The sequence below is a fragment of the Trichosurus vulpecula genome, chromosome 2 (assembly GCF_011100635.1).
Source record: "Trichosurus vulpecula isolate mTriVul1 chromosome 2, mTriVul1.pri, whole genome shotgun sequence".
Classification (NCBI taxonomy): domain Eukaryota; kingdom Metazoa; phylum Chordata; class Mammalia; order Diprotodontia; family Phalangeridae; genus Trichosurus; species Trichosurus vulpecula.
The window spans coordinates 207370577-207390021 of record NC_050574.1 but is presented as its reverse complement, the minus strand read 5'-3'; the positions used below and the strand labels follow the sequence as shown (position 1 = coordinate 207390021).

At 38.1% G+C, this 19445-nt stretch overlaps 1 protein-coding gene across 2 annotated transcripts in view; it reads right to left on the bottom strand.

Moving 5' to 3' along the window:
* Positions 1–19445, bottom strand: part of GPD2 (glycerol-3-phosphate dehydrogenase 2) — a 137298-nt gene that overhangs the window by 69878 nt on the left and 47975 nt on the right. For both annotated transcript variants that reach the window (XM_036745358.1, XM_036745357.1), the window contains exons 3-5: positions 6387–6511; positions 5032–5129; positions 3480–3643 (exon numbers count right to left, since the gene is read on the bottom strand). In XM_036745358.1, the coding sequence (XP_036601253.1) occupies positions 3480–3643; positions 5032–5129; positions 6387–6511 (387 nt within the window). The remainder of the gene's footprint in view (positions 1–3479; positions 3644–5031; positions 5130–6386; positions 6512–19445) is intronic.

Here is a 19445-nt window from a genome sequence, read left to right as displayed (position 1 = left end):
AATCTAAAAACTGCCCTACTCCAACAGCATCTTTTTCCCCCCTTTTTGAAACAAGTAGCTCAAGTCTCTCCATTTAGAGTCTAGCTCAAATCATCAATTTGATTCAACAATAAACACTTATTGTCTACTACATGCCAGGCACCATACTGGGAAGGCAAGATAGAGGTAAAATAGTTCATGCTCTCAAGAAATTTCTATTCTTTTGGGGATGGAGATGGTGAAAGGGTAAAAAGTTTATACAAAAAACAAAATACAAAATTTAAATAAAGCTTGACCGCAGAACAGAGATATGAGAAGACATCTTAAAGAGTTTGGGGAGGGAAGAGCTATAGCTGTGAAATATTATACACAATTCTTTCTTATATTTTGCTAAATTCTTTATCTCTTTTTTAAAATTTAAAAGGCATGGTTTTCCAAGCAGAAGAAGTGGGAGTGATACACTGAGAAACATAGGTGATCTAAAAACAAAAGATTAATAAAAATTACACACATACACATGAAGATTTTATATATATATAAATATATATGTATATGTGTGTGTACATATGTCTACATATGTATGTATATAGTACCAACAATCAGGATAGACTTCCTGTAGTAGGTTGTGCTTGAGCTGACATGAAAGAAGTTATGGGTTATTGGAGGTGAGGTGGGAGTATTATTTCAGGAATGGAGGAAGAGCCTATGTAAAATCAAGGAGACAAAACGCAGAATGTTATGCAGAGGGAAGAGCAACCAGAACAATTGATCCAGAAGACAAAGTGAATGAAGGAGAACAGCATTCACAGCCAGACTATGGAGGGCTTCAAAGGCCAAACAGAAAAGTTCATATTTTATCCTAAAGGTAAGAAGGCACGAAAGAGGCAACAGTCTATGAAACTCCACCACTAGCACAAAAGATGTCATAAAAACATAGTGCACTGCCATGCTCTCAAATGGCCACCTAAAGCAGAGGCTCTTAACCTAGTGTCCAGAAGTCCATGGACAGATTTCAGGGATTCTGTAAACTTGGATGGGAAAAAAATTAAATCTTTGTTTTCATTAACATCTCCTTGAAATTTAACATTGCTTTTAATTATTAATATACCAACAAACATTTTTCTGAGAAAGGTTCTTTGCTATCCAAAGGGTTCCATGACATGAAAAAAAGTTAAAAGAAACCCTGCTCTAAAAATTCAAATCTGTTCTAAATAATTTTTTAAAAATTAAGATTATATAAAAAGGAATACCTTGGATGTGATAGAAATAGTGAATAAGCATCTAAAATGAGAATGTGGGAGAGAGGTTAGAGATAATTCAAAAGGGGCAAAAACAGGAAATGCTTCCATGCCAGCTAGGATAGTTGGATGCTCTTTACAGAATGCCTTCTTATTCCTCACAAACCAAGAAACCGATTTTATATAATCACCCAATAAAAACTACAATGAATTAACATTAAGGGTCTGACGCAGAAAGAGGAAATTCACTGTTAAGGTTGTCCTTTAACATGTAGGCACAACAGGGGGGCACCAAGAAAGTAGTTAAGTGGACACCCCGTGGTGTTTAGATGTTGGAAGACAACTCAAACTGTGAATTTTCTAGCTTTTAATGTTTGTATAAGACTCTTAAGATTTTTTTTAATGCTATTTCTGCTGGGGGCATTTTCTTGAGTTTGGTCCCTACTGCCCCTGACACATACACACTCTCACTCACACATACTGTCTCTCCTCTATCTCTCTTCCTGTCTGAAAGCCTGACAGACAAATGAAAGTATTTAATTCAATTCGGGAACATAACTCAGGGAAGGAGGAGAAAGGAGGGAGACTTAAATACACTCCATAGCATAATGAGGTCTCTAAACATTAGGACCCCTTAAAAATCATAGTGGATTGAGCTGGAATTAAACTTTCCCTCAAGGTAAGATTGGATGTGCCCTACTAAATATGAGAAGCCACACCATGGGAATAATACTTTATTGAATATTGAGCACACAATCTAAGATGTTCTTCCTGCTATAGAATTCTGTGATTTTAAAAAATCATTTATCATTATGTACATGCAGTTACATCCATGCAAGTGAAAATTCCTCTAGGCTATTCCATACCACAACACTCCTCCAAACATTTTATGCAACATTCAGAAATTACTGTGCTTTCTATCCAGAAATACACTAAGGATCGTATTTTAAATAGGTTCCTTTCAAGTAAAATATATAAATAGTCAACAATAGAGACATAAAAAATATAAAATTTCACTTAAAAAACAAAACAGTACTTTTCCAAAAAGCAAATAAAACAAACAATAAAAAAAAACTGCTTTACTTTTGCAGAATCAAACATCTACCTACCTTCATTGTTTAAATATTATGCGCAAAAATTGTGTCCTGGGCAAAGTATACATATGTCTAGTTTCAGCCCAGAGGGCATTTTTCTCTGAGTTTATAACCCCTTGAAAATAGAGGTTTCATCTGGAAACCTAACAGATCTATGGCTGCTTGCAACATTATAATATATTCATAAGGCAAGTCTTCTCTGTCAAAGACACAGCAAATTAAATGGCATAGGGTGAGGTCCAAATCCATGAAGAGATGATGATGGAAAATGGACCAAACAAACCATGAGATAAGAAGTAAAAATCCGGGAAGAAAGGGAAGATACAAAATAAATTATTTTAAAAGCATAAACACTCTGGGGAGCCCTTCATCTAGACCTAGAGAGAATTTTTGTTGTTTTTTTTGTTGTTTGTTTATTTAAAAGCACAAAGTCTCAAGGAATCAAAAAGCCACTGAAAGATTCTCAAGACATATATGGCTTAACAACTTTGGGCAGAAGATAAAAATAGTAAGAGGAGATTGGGGGAAATGTCTATGTGCAGCAAAGCATGCAAATGCTACTTTTCACATACAAATCAAGTTTTGACTAATAATCACAGTTTATAACTACTATAATATAGAAAGATTAGCCCATTAAAGAATAGGGCTCATTAAAACCACAACAGACTAACATTTTAAACATGAAGCAATTTGTATTAGGATCACTCTAGAGTTTTAGTTGCCTGTAGAGAGATCAGAGATCTCCAAATGAAAAGTTGATTCATTCATTCAACAGTAGCTAGATAGTAATCTAGCTACTAGCATTCTGTGGTAATAGAATTTCATATTATTAATTACAGCCATTTAAGAAATATCCAGTATCACTGGCTAGTTTCAGTCAGATCAGATGCGATGCTCCCCCAAATAGAAAGGAACCCACGATCTGCTGGCCATAATCATGATAATGCATGACCACTTTTTTCTTCTGCTTACCCAAAGGGAAGTTGTCCCATGGTTAACCTGCATAACTTAAATAATCATTTCACAAAACTCTTAAGAAGTTATTGAACAAGTGAATCTTATTCTTCTAACTATACATGTTCAACTAATGGCGGCCATTAAAGCATACAATAAAAGTCATGAAACTGAAGAAGAGTATAATTGCTTTTTTACAATAAGAAAAACATACCATCGTAATAGACAATAGCTCCGACCAGCTTGTCCTTCTGCAGCATTGGAAAATGTTCAAGTGCTTTTGACTTACTAAGAACATAACTGCTTTTCAGGCAATGAACTCCTGCAACCAGGTCATAGAGCTTTATTCCTACCCAGTAGTAAGGCAAGTGCCACCATCTATAGAAGAAAAATACAGGTGAGGAAAGAAGATGATGTTTAGGAAAACTAAATATCACAGCAAAAAGATGACACATAACCATTACAACTCTTTTATTTAAGTACAATAAAGCATAATTGTAGTAATATAATGCAAAAGGTACTAAATACAAACATTTATTGAATAATGTTTGACATTAATCTAGATGAATTACATTAGTGAAACAGATGGGTGAAAATTTGAGTATTCTAAGGCAATTGGTGGCAAAAGCAGAACAAAGAATTTTAGAATTTGGACTCATGTCCCTTCACAACCACTGAGCAATGCCTAATCTGCTTTTTCAGAAAAGTAATATCTCTAGCCTAAGAAGGTCTCATCAGTGTCTCTAGGCTGTTAAAATTTGTGTTTGTACATTGACAATCATTTTGAATTTGAAATTTGGTCAATTTAGCATATTCTAAGTTCTGTGCTTAAAAAGATGCCTCAGTGCATTTAGTCTCAGTATATCATTTGAAGAAAGGCCAGTTTTGATTAAATAAGCACAAAGCTTACTTGGTACATGCTTAACATTAATGGACTTTCATCAGTACAATAAAATTACCAAATGCATCAAATGAAAACAATGAGTTTACTGCTTAAAAAATGTATAAAATACTTTATAGGAATGTTAAGACCAAAGCTTATCCTTTTATGCTAGGAGAGCTCTAAATAGTAACCTCTCTGGCTCCTATAAGGTAGAAACAAGGTGCATTTTCCTTTAAAAGAAATGAAAATGTCTACAATATAGGATCTCTGATAACTTGGAATCTATGGGAGTATCAACCCTCCCAAGGAATATAAAGATACTTTGTGAATGACCACATTAAGTTACAAACCCTTAAACATAATATTATTCTTAGAAATAAAAACAATGCAATTAATTTCTACTTAGGAATAAAAATATGTCGATATAAATATGGGCAGATATCTACAAATTCAAGTTTCAACATAAAGAGAAATACTTCTAACTAAAGTCGCTCAAAATCTTTTTGCCAATGTGAGACTTCCAAGGCATCTCTGGTGAAATTTTTCAAAAGTGGTGTTTCTTGGCTTCACCTTTCACATTTTTGGTTAATTTAACTCATCAGTATGCCTAAGGAAACTAAGGTAAGAAGCTTCCAATTGTAAATGCAGAGGGTGATTGTCACCTCCTTCGAAAATCAGACCCTTAAAACTAAATTGTGTCAAAAGAGAAATATTGGGGGGAAATCATGCTTTTAAAATATGGCAAGGGAAAATATTTTTAAAAGAGAGATAAGCACCAATTATAAGCATTAAGGAAAGCCCACTGTAGGAAGATTCCTGCTAAGACAATGTCATGCCAACTCCAGCTGAGCAGACAGAGCATAGGGGATCTCAACAAGCTTACTTGTAAATCGGAAGCATTATAGGTAGTGGATGAGATAAATGGGGAGCAATCTCGAGAAGGTTGGCACGCTCATGAAGTGCTTCTTTCACCATCCTGTACTAAAAAGCAAAATATGGAAAATTAGCTTGGCAGTAACAGATTATGGTGTTTTCTAAAGGGGGAAAAATGTCCTGCCAACTGATTGATACACACAACCCTCTCTACCTCTGAGCCAGAAAATATCTTAATCATATTTCCAATAATACATCATGCTGTCAACTTCAAGGATTTTTAGAAACCTTCACTGTATTTGCATAGGGGGAAAACATGCCATTGGGGTTCCCAGATGTAAGATATTTCCCTGACTTGAGCTGCATGATTATACAAACCATTTATCTTGTATTCCCTCTATTGTTGCCCCAGCTCCATAAAACATTTGTCCCTGCAAGGGATGATAGATTACTCGATGGTAGGTACCCTTAGATTTTTTCCTGCACACAAACCACCCCCACCAATGTAGATCAGAGATGCCTTTCAAAGAGGGGCATGGAAATGGCAGGTGCGGAACTACTGAAGCCAAGTTATTATTAAAGTCTTCTGTGGGCAAAACAGAGATGGAATATTCTCTTGAATTTTTATTTTCTAGAAAATGCCACTGCCTCCTTCTAGCCTGGGAAGATTGGACACAAGGCAGAATTAGCCTGTGGAAAATATACCTCAAATCTTCTTTCCCCTTAAGAATTTGACCAGATGGTGACAGCTGTAGGAGAGAAAGGAGCCAGAGACTGCCCCTGAATTAAAACAATAGAATACAAAAAACCCTTGGGGGAAAGGGGGCTGGTGGGGGGAGCTGAATCATGGTTGCTCAAAGACACCAGGCTCAAAAATGGTTCATATCTGCCACTTGGATGGCCTCCCTCAGATTACCCACAAATGGGTAAGGTGGGGGGTAGGAGGGAGTGTTTATTTTTTGGACTCAAGCTATGATTTCACTGGTATCAGCAACTTCTGGTAAGGAAACCATCCCAATATAGGTGTGGCACCTATTCCACATCTCAGTCTTAGAGAGTTGCCTAGGTACATAAAAGATTAAATGACTTTTTCAGGGTCACATACCCAGTATACGCCAGAGGCAGGACTCTAACCCAAGTCTTTATGATTCTGAGGCGAGGCCTCTCTATTTGCTATATCATGATGCCTCTAACACTACAGGAAAAAACTGTCATACCTCTCCTGAAAAATACTGCTGCAGAACACATTAAACAGATATTTCCAACAGAAGGAAACATTAAAAGCCATTTAAAAGCCTGATTTAATTGGAGAGGGGAAAACAGCATAGTAGCAATTTTTGTTTAACAACTAGCATACACAATTACCTGCTCATAATCCAGGTTTGAGATGGCCTTCTGAAGATATCTCACCCCACCATGGATCAGCTTAGTGCTTCGGCTGCTGGTCCCTGATGAGAAATCATCTCTTTCTACAAGGGCTGTTCTTAGTCCTGTGTAACCAGAAAACCAAATTAACTTCTTAAATTACACAATTTGTATGTAATTCATTAAAGACACTTCTCCAGGGTAGAGACAATCACAAGAAAAATTACTCTGAACATGGATAAATTTGTATTCAAAATGCACTGCACTGTCTATATTATAATGAAGAGATTTTAGCCTCTTCCTAGGGGGAAAAAAGTCAAACCAGACTGGAAGCACATTAAACGTTAGGTGGATCACAGTTAGAAAATATCACAGCACAATTACACAGTGATAATAGTTGGGTGCTTTTAAAGGAACGAAATGTCAGTCGGTCTCATGCTCTGCGCTTCCCAAATATTTAGGTGCATATACCCTCAAATATGCTCAGCCCTCACTCTGAGTGCAAACTAGTTCCAAGGTCTCCAATATAGTCAGTGTGATTTAGGGAAAAGAGTGCTTGATTTGTAATCAGAGGGGTCACTTAATTTCTCTGGGACTCAGTTTCCTCATCTGCAAAATGAGAAATTTATACTAGCTGACCTCTAACTCAAAAGTTAACTTTTGTTGTCATGGATCCCTTTAACATCTAGTAAAGCCTATGGATCTAATATCAAAATAAAGTTTTCAAATACATAAAACACATGAAATTACAAAGTAGGCCAATTATATTAAAATACAGTTCTCAAAATTATTTAAGTTTCCAGCTCCCAGGTTAAGAACACCTGTTCCAGCTTTACCTCTATGATCTCATTTTCCAATTTTCAGCCTGGATCTCTCCAGAACCTTAGAATTCCAACCAGATGATGTGTAAACATGAAAATATGAAATAGAAATGTAAAAGTAGGTGCAATTTAATATAGTGTGAACAGAGGATGTGAGCATGAATGATATGTGAAAAAAATTAGGGTAGAATGAGGTTAAGCAAGGCCAAGGCAATTGTGAGTCTTCTTGTCACTTCCTTCCCCCCAATCTTCCCTTACTTAAGAGTTCCAAAGACTTTTCTGGCATGTTATAAAAGAGAACAAACAGCCTTTGAAACCTGAGACTAGAAACAACCCAGACTACAAAATGCCCCACTCCTTCCTTCCTATCCAGAACTGGGTTAGGCATACCCCTATGGCAACCCCCATCAAATAGCCCAGGCATATAAGCCAAGGGTCTAAGTCTACTACAAGGTGTACAACACATTCTGGACTACGAGACCCAGGTATGCTTGGCAGACACATGAAGGGCTCAATACAACAGGATCCAATTATTCTAAGAATAAATGGAATGGTTCACACCACAATACTCATAAAATACAATTTAAGCCTATGTTCAAATCACTTATTTTAGTTAATACCATAAGGCCACTTTTAAAACAAACAGTTTAAATATCATCATAAAACCAGGGCAACTCCCTTGACTCAAAAGAGCAACGTTTTTGGAAACTATGGAGGAAAAGAAGGATAGTGAACCTGGGTTTAAGAGTAGGTACAGCTAATATTCTGGTTAACTATAAAGGACCACATAACTAATAAGAGATTCATTTTTATCTACAAATAATTATATTGAAGATACAAATGGATACCACAGTTCTGAAATATCTGTCCTACAGTTATGTTTTGTTAAATTTAGTCATAACAGATATAGGAAAAGACACCATGAAGTCATTCATAGGGGGAAAAGGCATAACTTATTATAGTAGCAAAAAAAAGAAAAAAGTCCTTGAATATGCTAGGGATTGGGCTTGTGACTTCATCAGTATAATATAGGGAATCTGAGGTAAGGAAACTCCTTCCAGAAATATAGACCAGAATCTTCTCTCCAACTTAGAAATGCTTTGAGAAACTAAGACAGTAAGTGAGTAGCCCAGAGGTTGGGCAGTCAAAGGACAAAGGACAAACAGCAGCCACAGCAACAACAACAACGTGTAAGAGCTAAGACTTGAACCCAGGTCTTCCTGGGGCTGGCTCTCTATCTGCTTCACCACACTTCTCACATTAATGTAACAGAATACTATCATTCTGTAAGAAATTATGATTGGGAAAAATTCAGATAAAATTGGGAAAACTTGTATGAACTGATACAAGGCAAAGTAAGGAGAATAATATATACAATCACCATTAATAACTTGAAAGAAAATATCATTTAAAAAGATCATTAGTCTTGATTCCAAATGACTGATATATGAAACATCCTTCTTCTTGGTAGAGAAATTGGGAAGGGGAGGGGCGGAGGAGAATAGGTGTAGAATGAGTTTCATGTGATCAGACTCAGTTAATGCACTGATTTCTTTTCCCCAAGTGTATTTTGGGAGAATGGGAGAGTGGGGGAGAGCGGGCTGAGGAAGGTGGTTACTAAGAAATGATAGCTACATCGGGTTTTTTTTTTTAATCAATAAGACTTTTTTTTTAAATACAAGAGAAAAAGATAAAAATTTTTTTAAAAAACTTGTAACCATAGAAATCATCACAATCCAGAATACATCGTAAAATGAGACAGCACAAATGTTTATGTATCACAATGAATAGTTCATTACACATTTGTTTGCTTCCATTTGATTAATTCCTTACCCTGGAATCAATCCACAGAATCCAAACATATGATTCATTCAAAATAAGTAGTATTTAAACATTTCTTACTATATCCCTAGGTCTAAGCTAGCTTCTTAATCCATCAAGCCTTAGAGAAATATAAACAGTTAAGGGTCCAGCTAGTTGTTGATGACACAAAAAATGTGGAGACAAGTTTCCTGCCTTTGTAGAGTTTTATTTCAACTGGGCAGTATAAAGAATGGAAGGGGAAGGAGAAAGGAAGGAAACAAGTGTTAAGGATCTACTACGTGTCAGGCATCCTATGAGGTATTCTATCTCATTTGATTGTCACAACAACCAGATTCCATTACTATCCCCTTTTTACAGCTGAGGATACTGAGGCTGGCAAAGGTTAAGAAACTTGCCCAGGGTCACAGCAATAAAAAATGTCTGAGGCCTCATTTGAACTCACATCATCCCATATCCAGGCCTAGCTCTCCAGCCACCGTGCCTCCTAGATCCCTTTGAAAGGATTTGTCTTCTTTAGCTTTAGGGGGTGAATGGAGTTAAAATAATTGTATTTGATATTTGACTGGAACTAGCTGGGTACAAGTCTTAAGACCTTGATAATCCATAGGTATCTCAAACTCAATGAGTACAAAATAGAGTTCATTATCTTTTGACTGAAAATCCACCCACTTTCTCACTTCCCACTGCCATTCCAGTGGCATTGCCAGTCATTCCAGATGCCCAATTTGCAACTTCAGGGTCATTCTTGTTGCTTCCCTCTCAACTCAGCACCCCTGCCTTATCACAAAAAAGTCGCCAGTCCACAATGCCTCACCTGTACTCTCTGCTCACACAATGACCATCCCGGCTTGGGCCCGCATCACCTCATGCCTCAACTACCACAATATCCTGATTAGCCACCGTCTATCCTCAATGCTGCTGCCACACTGGTATTCCTAAAGCATAAATTTAACCAGTTCACTCAGTGACTCAACAAGCTTCAGTGGCTCCCTTCTGTCTCCAGGACAAAGTCCAAATTCCCGTCTGGCATTTAAAGTCTTTCCAATCTGTACCAATCTATTTTTTTTTTTTGCAGGGGAGAAGGCAGGGCAATTGGGGTTAAGTAACTTGCCCAGGGTCACACAGCTAGTAAGTGTGTCAAGTGTCTGAGGCCAGATTGGAACTCAGGTCCCCCTGACTCCAGGGCCAGTGCTCTACTCACTGGGTCACCTAGCTGCCCCCTCCAACCTATTTCTCAAGACTGATTTCACATTACTCCCTCTCACACAACCTCAGTTCCAGCCAAACAAACCTGCTTACTGTTTCTAGTGTAGGACAGTCTGTCCCTGGCCTCCATGCCTTGACATAGGCTGCCCCTCACGCTTGAAATATTCTCCCTCCTCACCTCTACCTCTTGGAATACTGTAACTCCCTTTAGTCTCAAATCAAAAGCCACCTCTTATAAGGGGCCCTTCCTGATAGTACTTTCCTCCCCACGTTCCTCAGGTTATTTTCTATTTCCCTGTCTATATGTTGTTTGTCCCTTTCAGAATATAAATTCTCTGAGGTGAGAAGCAATTTCATTTTTTGTATCCTTAGCACCTGGCCCCATAGCAAGGGCTTAATATATGATTAAATTTTTGACCACTCAGCAGAGGTGGCAGGAGTAGGAGACATAACTATATAGTTAATTTTGCAGAAATGTGGGTAGATCACCAAAATCCTTGCAGCCTTCCTGAATCAGAGTATGAATTCAGAATTACAAGGGGATGTATGGAATCAGTCCAGTGGCAAATCTTAAACCAGCCATGCCAAGCTTAGGGAAAAGTACAGTGGGATTCTGGTACAAAAGTGATTTGGAGGACATGCCTCCTCAAACCAGATAGTATCATGGGGTCAAACTAACACCTGGGGAAGCTACACTAGAATAGGTACAAGTACTACCCAATTAGGTAAGATAAATCTTTGCTTTGAACTTTTAATTACCTGAATTAAAATTTTCTTTCCCCATGTAAATAAATATTATTGCTCAAACCCCAACTGGTTCTTATAAGGGAAAAAGAGAATTTTTGCCAGAAAGTGGCATCCATATATAGCAGTAGTAGCTAAAGAAAAAAAAAAGGTAAGCAGGGATAAGCCATGTAAAGAATAAGTATATTATGTTAGAAAGTGCCCTCCCTTTCTCATAAGCAAGCAACATCAGAACATTAAAGCTATTTTGCAAAGACTGTAACCACAAAATGTTCAATGAGTGACATCCAATACTTTGTTCCCAAATTCCATTTCAGCCCTCCTTGTGGTGTCACTAACCACTTTTCTTAAATAGCCAGAACACTAAATCTTTCTTTGGAATTCATCTTTGAAAGAGTGGGATATACATTGCCCACAGAAGCAGTTGCAAATAAAGCCTGATGAAGTTACCTGCCAATCTCAGAGGGCTGTTTTAGATACAAATATCTGGAGGTCCTACTGAGCTCCCTGATACCCCATACTCCCACTCCCTTTAGGGGTGGCCCTCCATGCTCATTTCCCTGTGGCAACCTTCTAAGTAAGAGAACACCTTTATCTAATCAACAAACATTTATTACGACACTGTGCTAGGTGCTAGTGATACAAGTACAAAGAATGCTACTCCCAAGGAGTTTGGGTTCTATGAGGAAGAGAACAAGTTTGCACACAGCAAAAATCAATTAATTATTCAACAACCACTTACTAAGTGCTTGCTATATGCCAGGCACTGGACTGAATTTAAGATGCCTGTGGTATAAGCCGGTAGAGATGTGAAAAAGGCAGTTAGTTAGTGATGCACCATGAGCTCAGAAGAGAAGTTAGGGCTTCTCGTAGAGATCTGGGAATCATCAGCCCAGAGACTGTACCTGAAAACTAATGAGATACAAAACTCAGTAGAGAGGAAAGAGAAGAGGGCCTAGGACAGACCCTTGCAGGACACTCAAGTTAGTGGCCATGACCTGGAAGAAGGTTTAGTAAAGGAAAATGAGAAAGAGCAGTTAGTCAGGTAGAAGGACAATCAGGAGAGGGCAGTATCATGAGAAAGTATCCAGGAGAAGGTGATCACAAATGCTACAGAGAGGTTAACAAGGATGAGGATTGAGAAAAGTGCATTGGATAGAGCACTGGCCCTGGAGTCAGGAGGACCCAGAGGACCCAAGTTCAAATATGACTCAGACACTTAGTAGCTACGTGACCCTGGGCAAGTCACTTAAACCTAATTGCCCACAAAAAAAGTGAGAAAAAAGAGAGAAAAGTCCAGTAAATTTGGCAAATAAGAGCTCACTGATGATCTTGGAGAGAAGCTGTAATTGAAGGAAGAAGCTAGATTGCAGAGGGTTTAGAAGACAGTGAGAGGAGAGGAAGTGGAGGCACAAAATGGAGATGGTTTTCTCAAGGAGTTCAACCAGGAAGTAGTGGAGACACGTAGGAAGATAGCTATTGGGGATGGTCAGATCAAGTCAGGGTTGAATATATTTGTTTGCTTCAGCTGGAGTAGAGGTGGGTACGTTTTTAGACAGCAGAAAAGCAGCCAGTAGATAGGAAGAGATTGAAGATTAGTGAGGGTTGGACATTATTGGAGCATGTGAAGAAGATGGGACGAGGTGTGTGCTCCAGAGGTTTGTCCTGGAATGAAGTAAGGCCACCTTTTCTTGTGACACAGGCATGAAGGGAAGAGATGATAAAGGGAGGCTTCTAAGTAATGTGGGATGAGAAGGGGAGAACAGGGAGAGGTTGGAAAGTTGTCTCAATGCTTTTTGGTGAAGAATGAGTTGAGATCCTTGGCTGAGAGGGTGAATGGAAGAGGTTCCATGGGAGGCTTGAGTGGATGAAAAGGTTTAGAATAGCTGTTTAGAATAAGGTTTAAAATAAGTAGGAGAGTGAATTGATTAGGGAGGTGTGAGGACTGTTTTGCTGTACAAAGTTGACATTATGCAATATAAATTTGTAGTGAACTTGGCACAGTTTCTAGCACCATTCTTGTTGCTCAGTTATGTCTGACTCTCTGTGACCCCATCTGGGGTTTTCTTGGCAGAAATACTGGAGTGGTTTGCCATTTCCTTCTCCAGTTCATTTTATAGATGAGGAAGTGAGGCAAACAGGTAAATGACTTGCCCAGGGCCATACAGCTAGTAGGTGTCTGAGGCCAGATTTGAACTCAGAAAGATGAGTGTTCCTGACTTCAGGCCCAAAAGTCCACTGTGCCCCCAGCTACCTCCAGCACCATTCGGCACCACATTAATTGAAGTGAAGGGTGGTAGATGGTGAGAGGAATCCAAAGTTGGGGTTTGGCAAGACATATTCATGCTAGGACAAGGGGACAAGAGATTTAAATGTAGAAAATAGTGCAGAGTTGAACAGATTCACCAAAGTTTAGGGGAGGAGAGTATAGTCAGTGCAGAGGTTATGACCTGAGAAAGAACTGAGGGATGAAGGGACTGGCGGTCATGGCAGGGATGACTACATAGTTTATCCTACTGGGGGACCAGGGGACAGGGTGAGCCTGCGACCTCTAGGCCACTTGTGACCTTTTAAGTCCCTGGGTGTGGCCTTTTGACTGAGTCCAAGTTTTACAGAACAAATCCTTTTATTAAGGGGATTTGTTCTGTGAAGTTTGGATTGCAATTAGGTTTTCATAGATGGTTATCTGAGCTAGGGAACTAGATTTAGATTTAAAATGTTTATCTACAACTGATCCTACATAACACCTAGTCATAAGTCCTAATTTAACAGATGACTGAAGTAAGCCTCAGAGAGGATAAGTGACCAGCCCCCAAGATAGACAAGGAGTAAGGAGCAGAGACAAGATTTAAACCCAGATCTGGACTCCAACTCCAGTGTTCTTTCCACTCTCCCATTTTCTCTTTGCCTGTGTAACTTTGGTGTACGGAATGAAGAGGGTGCCCAGCACCCTTAAAATAAAAAATCTGACAGAATCCACTGTTAATGCATCTGAAACAACTCTCTGACTTCTGGCTTTCTAACAGAAAATAAGTAGATCTAGAAAGAATTGATGGCATAAAGTTAGCCAAAACAAGGTTTGGTTATAAAGGAAGGGTACTAAATCTAAACAGACAAAGTTTAAGCTCCATCCATGACACTGTCTTATTTTATTACATCCTGTATGTGTGTGTACTAAGAGGCAGCATGAGCACTATGAAAACATTAAACTCTGGGAGTTTCCTCTCTCCTCTGGGAGAGAGGAAGTGGGTTCAAACTCTTACCTTAAGGCAGTTACTACTCATATGACATTGAGGAAATTTAAGCCAAGTCTCTGAACCCCATTTCCAAATGGCCTTTGGAGATCTTCTCAAGTCAACAATCATCTACTAAGCACCTAAAGGCAAAAACAGTCTCCGATCTCTAGAAGCTCAGCTGAGTGGAGGAGATCACATGCAAGCTACCATGTACAAAAAGAGATATGGGCAGGATAAACTGCCGGAAATCCCAAAAGGATGGTACTAGTATTGAGGCAGCTCAGGAAAGGCTTCTTGTAGAAAGTGAGATTTTAACTGAAACTTGAAGAAACCAGGGAAGCCAAAAGGCTGACAAAAGGAGGAAGAGAAATCCAGGCTTAGGGTGGGGGGTGGGGGGCAGGGAAGATAGCCAATGAAAATGCCTGGAACTGGGAGATGGAGTGCCTTATGTGAAGAACAGCAAAGCACATGGAGATGACAATAGCAATAACAATAGCTAACATTTGTATAGCGCTTACTGGAGTCAAGCACTGTGCTCTAAGTCTAGAAAGGTGGGGAGGGTTTGAAAAGCAAAACAAAGGATTCTCTGGCTCTAAAGCTATGACGATGGCTAAGAACCAAAGGATGGAAATATGAAGCAGAGGATCCTTTTCTGTAGACCATCTTCCTACTCATATCCAAAGGAGAGCCATAGCTTCAGCAGCATAAGTCACGGCCTATGTTTTGACTTGGCACTTTCTAGCAAACAATCTGTTAGTTTTAATGGAATTTTACATACTGAATTGATTTAGTACTTGTTTGTATTTCTCTCTTGGGAAAAAGGTCCACTTGGAAGAAATACATTGAAGTGGAAGATAGCAAGGCTCACATACTTTGCATACCTTTTTAGGATACTAGGGATTAGGTGAACCATAACCAAAAACATCACCAAGACATGTCTCTGATTTTTAAAGTTAAAAATTGCTAAGATTAACCAATCTTTTTTGTGGTATAGGAACAAGGGTTCAAAGTGTACATAAAAGCTCTGTATTTTCAATTTATATTGGCCCTTTAAAGAATTTGCATACTCAGCAACAGAATCAACAATCCAAACAAAGATGACTCCTTATCTGAAATGTCTGGTAAATATGCAATGTAATTGGGGTCATAATTTGTAAGCACAATGCACTATAAATTTTAATTAGTTAATTAGAAATGCTAGAATAGCCCCTCATAGAGACCCTTACCAAGCTGTGGGTTTCACAAATGAGTGTTTCAATTTGCCAATACTTTTACAGATAAGTGCTACCTGAGCTAGTTGAATGTGGGCATGGAATTCCTGCAACTTTTTTCCATCATGGTTTTAGCTCTTTTAATCTTACTCCCAAAAGGTATGAAAAAAACTTCATGCCTCCCTATTCCAAATTGCAAGTTGTTGTATTACTGCTTTGTCTCTAAACTATTTTTTTTTGGACAGTTCTAAAAGTTGTTCTGTCACCTTATTCAAGAATTCCTATCAATACTATACAGATCATTTAAAAAAAAAACATAAAGTAAAATGTAAAAAGGATATTCCAAGCACTCTTCTGTTCATTGTTCATACCAGTTAAGAATTCAACTCCTATTGAAGCAGCCCTCTGCCCTTTCTACCATCATCTTTTGACACTGGTCTAATCATAGCCAAAGTACTCTACTTCAGAGTACTCTACATAATTTGATTTAAACTGAACTTTCATTTGTGCTTACCTTTGATTTACTGTGAAATTAAAATCATTTCCTTCTGGGATTTTGACTTTCCACTCCCAAATGACTCATGGCACTTGCATCTATCCTTTAAAATAATATAAAAACCTGCACCAGACCATAGCTGTGGCTTGGGGAAAAGGCTGAAGGAAGAATGTTAGAAAAGCTTTTCTCTCATGGATTCTACATTTCAGTCAAACTGGCCTACCTGCTGGTCCCCCAACACAACATTTTATCTCCTGTATCCATTCCTTTGTAAGTGCTGTCCATGCACATGCCACACGCCGACTTTATGCCCCTCATTTCTAACCTCTTAGAAGCTTTAGTCAATCTTCCATACTCAACTCAGATACCATCTCCTACAAGAAGCACATCCAAATATTCCCACTTTTTACCAACTATACTCTCCTTCATCAAATTAGTTTGCATTAACTTATCTAGATACAGAAAAACGAGGTCGTTTTGTGCTTCCCAAAACACAGAAGCTACACTAAGGGTTTTGCTGCTGGTAGACATACACACTAAAGGGAGGCATGTGAGGCAAGGTCTACCACAATGACCTTGCTTTCTTTGTTTAGCTTTGGTTCTTATTCAGCTTCATTTGTATGCCTATCATAGAGGCTCCTGAAAAAAAAAAAAAAACCAGACTCTGTATCCTCAAATTCCACATAGTTCTTCCTGGTATTATTTTTTGGTGGGGCCCACAAAATGAGTTTTAGAGGCACAGTATTCCTGTAAAGTATTAAATAGGGATTACATGGAATTTCTAACCCTAAATCAGATAGATGCCTGAAATCCAAGACTTCAAATCATCACTAGACAGAGATAGTCAAAAGATTAAATTTAATCTTACTTCAGGGTATTCTGGCTGGCTTTTGTAAAGTATCCTTACATACGTATGTTGTCTATGGACTAAAGATTAAAGATGCTAATGCCTGCCCTGGTCAGAAAGAGGCTTTCTAGTCACTGCTTTTTAACAGATATAAATAGAAATCCTAGAGATCGCCCTGAAGAACTGGAGTCCAGAAAGTAATAGGGGAGAAAAGATTTGTGATAATAAGAATATGTATTGTATCTTTTCTGTAGAATTTCAGCTTGTTGAAACCAGGGACTACTTCATTTTTATCTTTACATCTACTGCATCTACCATGGTGCTATACACACTGCTCTGTGTGCAATAAATTTCAGTTGAATTGAAAGAGACAATTCACATTTGTATCACATATTAAGGCTTATCAAGCACTTTTATATTACTCTACCACCACAAAGTGATTACATAAATATCAGATTCCCATTTTCTGCATTAAAAACCTGAGGCTCAAAGAGGTTTAATGGTGGAATCGCATGGTGAGGGTTAGAGCCAGGGTTCAAACACAGGGCTCTTAATTCCAAATCTAGTCAAGAATGTGAAGAAAAGGAAGCTGGGATCAGTTAGGCCAAGCAGAACAACCTAGTTCCTCTTCCCCATGACAGCCTTTCAAATATTTAGAATGAAACTATCACAAACCTTTACCATGTTCTCTTCACCAGGCTAAACATCTTCCGTTCCTTCAAACAATCCTCATACAACATGAATTCAAGGCCCTTAACATGCTGATTCTTCTTCTGTCAAAGCAGTACAGTTATCGATAGCACTCCTAAACTGGGGTGTCCACAGCTAAATACAATACTTCATGCAGAGTCTGAGTAGAGCTCTAGAAGTAGTTCCTTAAGGACAGTGAGTAGAGAGAGCACCAGCCCTGGAGTCAGAAGGTCCTAAGTTCAAATCTGACCTCAGACACTTGATATACTTACTAGCTGTGTGAGCTTAGGCAAGTCATTTAACCCCAATTGCTCTGCCTTCCCCCCTCAAAAAAAGAAGTAGTTCCTTATTCCTGACTCTCAGAAAAGTTTAACATCATGGCTACCATACCACAGAGTTGACACAAGCTTGTGGTCCAATGAAAAATCCAGTCAGGTAGTATCTTCTTTCTGACATATCAACCCTGCTCTTTTTATCATAAGGGATGATATAATACCAGAAACAAGTAGAAGTAAGAGGTAGAGAAGAGAAGAAGGAAGGCCATGAGTCATTGTGTTTGTAAAACAATATCCCCAAAGAAGCAAACCTAATTGGTTGGTAAAACAATTCATGTTTAGATATTAAGAATATATAACTTTTCCTTCACCATGCCTCTTCTGGGTCCCCCAAAATCACACTGATCAAAGAGCTTGTGCACCCATGATATACAAGAGCTTTAATGTCTACTGGCCCTCCAAAACTTTGATGTCCTGAAAAATCTAATTATTACTGGTAACTTTAAAAGATCACAGTAATTTATTTTTGTCAAATGTGACTAAAGATTAATGGATACAATCAGGAATAATTTGGTGAAAACATATCAAAGACACAGAAAGCAAAATTTGTTGTTAAGTGAAGCATCAAACATAATAAAAGAGCAAATTCCATGAATGAACAGCAACAATGAACAAGTCATTAACCAAATGCCTATGATTATTTCACACTTCAGAAACGCTACTGATACGATCAGAAAATGCAGTAAAAGGATAAATATAGATTACCTTCAGCAATTCTTTGTACATTTTAATTACAAATTCTACTTTCCCCTGGAGGCCTACCTACCAACATTATGGAAACAAGCATGAAAACTGTACTTGTAGAACTAAATGGGTTTACCAACTACTTTCAATAAACCATAAAAACCAATATGCAAATATAACTTAGCTAATCTGTTGGGTTTTCTAAAACCATAACCAATGTGCCTAAAGCTATTAAAAATGCATATCCTTTCCTTAGAAATTACTAATTACAAATACAACTTTTAAAACTCACACACAGAATTATTTACCACATGGCCAGCACAGCATAGAGTGATAATACTTTGAAGTTAACTCTGAACAAAAATCCTTCAACTCTCCCAACATTATGCTCATTAAAAATAACTTAAGAGAAATCTCTACAATTTATTCACCCCTTGAAAAACAGTTGTGCACAGGTTTTAGGGTTTGTTGTACCATTTATTTATTTAACAAATTACTACAATGGTTCATCAATATGAGTATTCATATTTCATGTCAGCATTTACTCCATCGTGAATCAAAACCCATCCTTATTCCTACCTATCCCTTATGACTCTCATTTATGTCCCACCAAAAATCCACCATAGAAAGTTGACTCAACATGCTAGGGGCCATTCTCATGTTTTAATAATAGCATTTACATAGCATTTTATAGCTTGTAAAGTATTTTTAAAATATTATTTCAACCTTTGGAGGTAGATGCTATTATTATCCTCATTTTACAGATAAGGAAACTGAGGTAGGCAGAGGTTAAGCTACATGCCCAAGAGTCACATAAGGATCTGAGTCTGGATTTGAACTTAGACTTTCCTAACTCCAAGTCCAGTACTCTATCCACTGTGCCACCTAACTGTGTTTTCTTAACAATGAATGAATTCCAGTGGAGCACACAGTGGCTTAATAAATTTATTAATTTAATAAACTAT